Source organism: Perkinsus marinus (assembly GCF_000006405.1).
Source record: "Perkinsus marinus ATCC 50983 genomic scaffold scf_1104296939020, whole genome shotgun sequence".
Classification (NCBI taxonomy): domain Eukaryota; phylum Perkinsozoa; order Perkinsida; family Perkinsidae; genus Perkinsus; species Perkinsus marinus.
In genome coordinates this window covers 1-1,028 of record NW_003213299.1, presented here as the reverse complement: position 1 = coordinate 1,028, position 1,028 = coordinate 1, and the positions used below count along the sequence as shown (strand labels likewise).

General features: G+C 51.7%; 1 protein-coding gene across 1 annotated transcript; it reads left to right on the top strand.

The window, feature by feature from the left end:
• Positions 1–115: 115 nt before the first annotated feature.
• Positions 116–931, top strand: Pmar_PMAR025295 (ribosomal processing protein, putative; the record flags this gene model as incomplete). Its single annotated transcript, XM_002782556.1, has 5 exons — positions 116–234; positions 285–435; positions 477–616; positions 667–793; positions 840–931. Coding segments are annotated over 5 exons (629 nt in total), but the record flags the coding sequence as incomplete, so codon positions are not given.
• Between the last annotated feature and the right edge of the window lie 97 nt (positions 932–1,028).

The following is a 1,028-nucleotide window of genomic DNA, read 5'->3' as shown; positions in this document are numbered from 1 at the left end:
TCCTCTGGATACTTGGGGACTCATGGGCATGTATGTCCCGTACTGGATCCGCTCAGAGCCCTTCCTGCTTAAAGCGAGGAGGAGTTCCCTTCCGACCAGTTGACATTTCCCGTCGATGAAGGTCAAGGTTCTACATCGAGATCCTTCCGAGTATACCATTACCAAGCCGGGCGGTATACAAAAATACCAGCGCAACGCGGATCCCGTTTTGCACCCATTCGACCGAGCCACTGAGTAATGATGGCGTCCAGAAAGTGGTGACGTAGTATCGTAGATTTTCATAGATACACCCGAGCCTTGAATGGAGCGAAGATACAGAAGATGTTCGCCAAGCCGTTCCTCTGTGCCCTAGAGGGCCACACTGATGCCGTTAAATGCATGACCAGATGCAGGACCGTGATAGCACCTCTATTCACTGGCAGTTGCGATGGCGAGGTACTCCAGAGAGATCAGGCTTCATCACATGACCTCTTCAGATACGATTCTGGAACGTCGGTCAGCGGAGGTGCTTCAAGTCAGTGCGAGCTCACGAAGGTTTCGTTCGTGGCCTGTGTACTACTAGTGATGACTCCCTCGTCGTCAGCGCTGGTGAGGACAAGACTATCAAACTGTGGAAGTAGTATTGGGAGCAGTTTTACTATCGCTGATGACGATGCTCAATTATAGATTCGACCCAGATGAGGCGGTAGGGGAGATGCTTGATGAGAAGTTCAGTACCGTCGGAGCCCTTCAGTCGGGCTCATCGGCATCTCTCCATAACGACCAGGTTGTGCCTGCTCACGTTCTCAACTCGGTAATAACTAGTGCTCTTGGAGAGCAGTGGACTTGTTAATTTCCAGTCTTCTATGCTGTCGTCGATCGATGCCCATTGGGGTAAGAGCTCTATGCTAGCCACTGCTGGGGAGACTGTGGACATCTGGGACTACAATCGGTACTGTCTTTCCCTCCAGTCTAGCGTCATGACGGCATCGTCCTCCTTGTAGGACTACACCCCTTTCTACCTACGAATGGGGTACGGAAGCTACTCT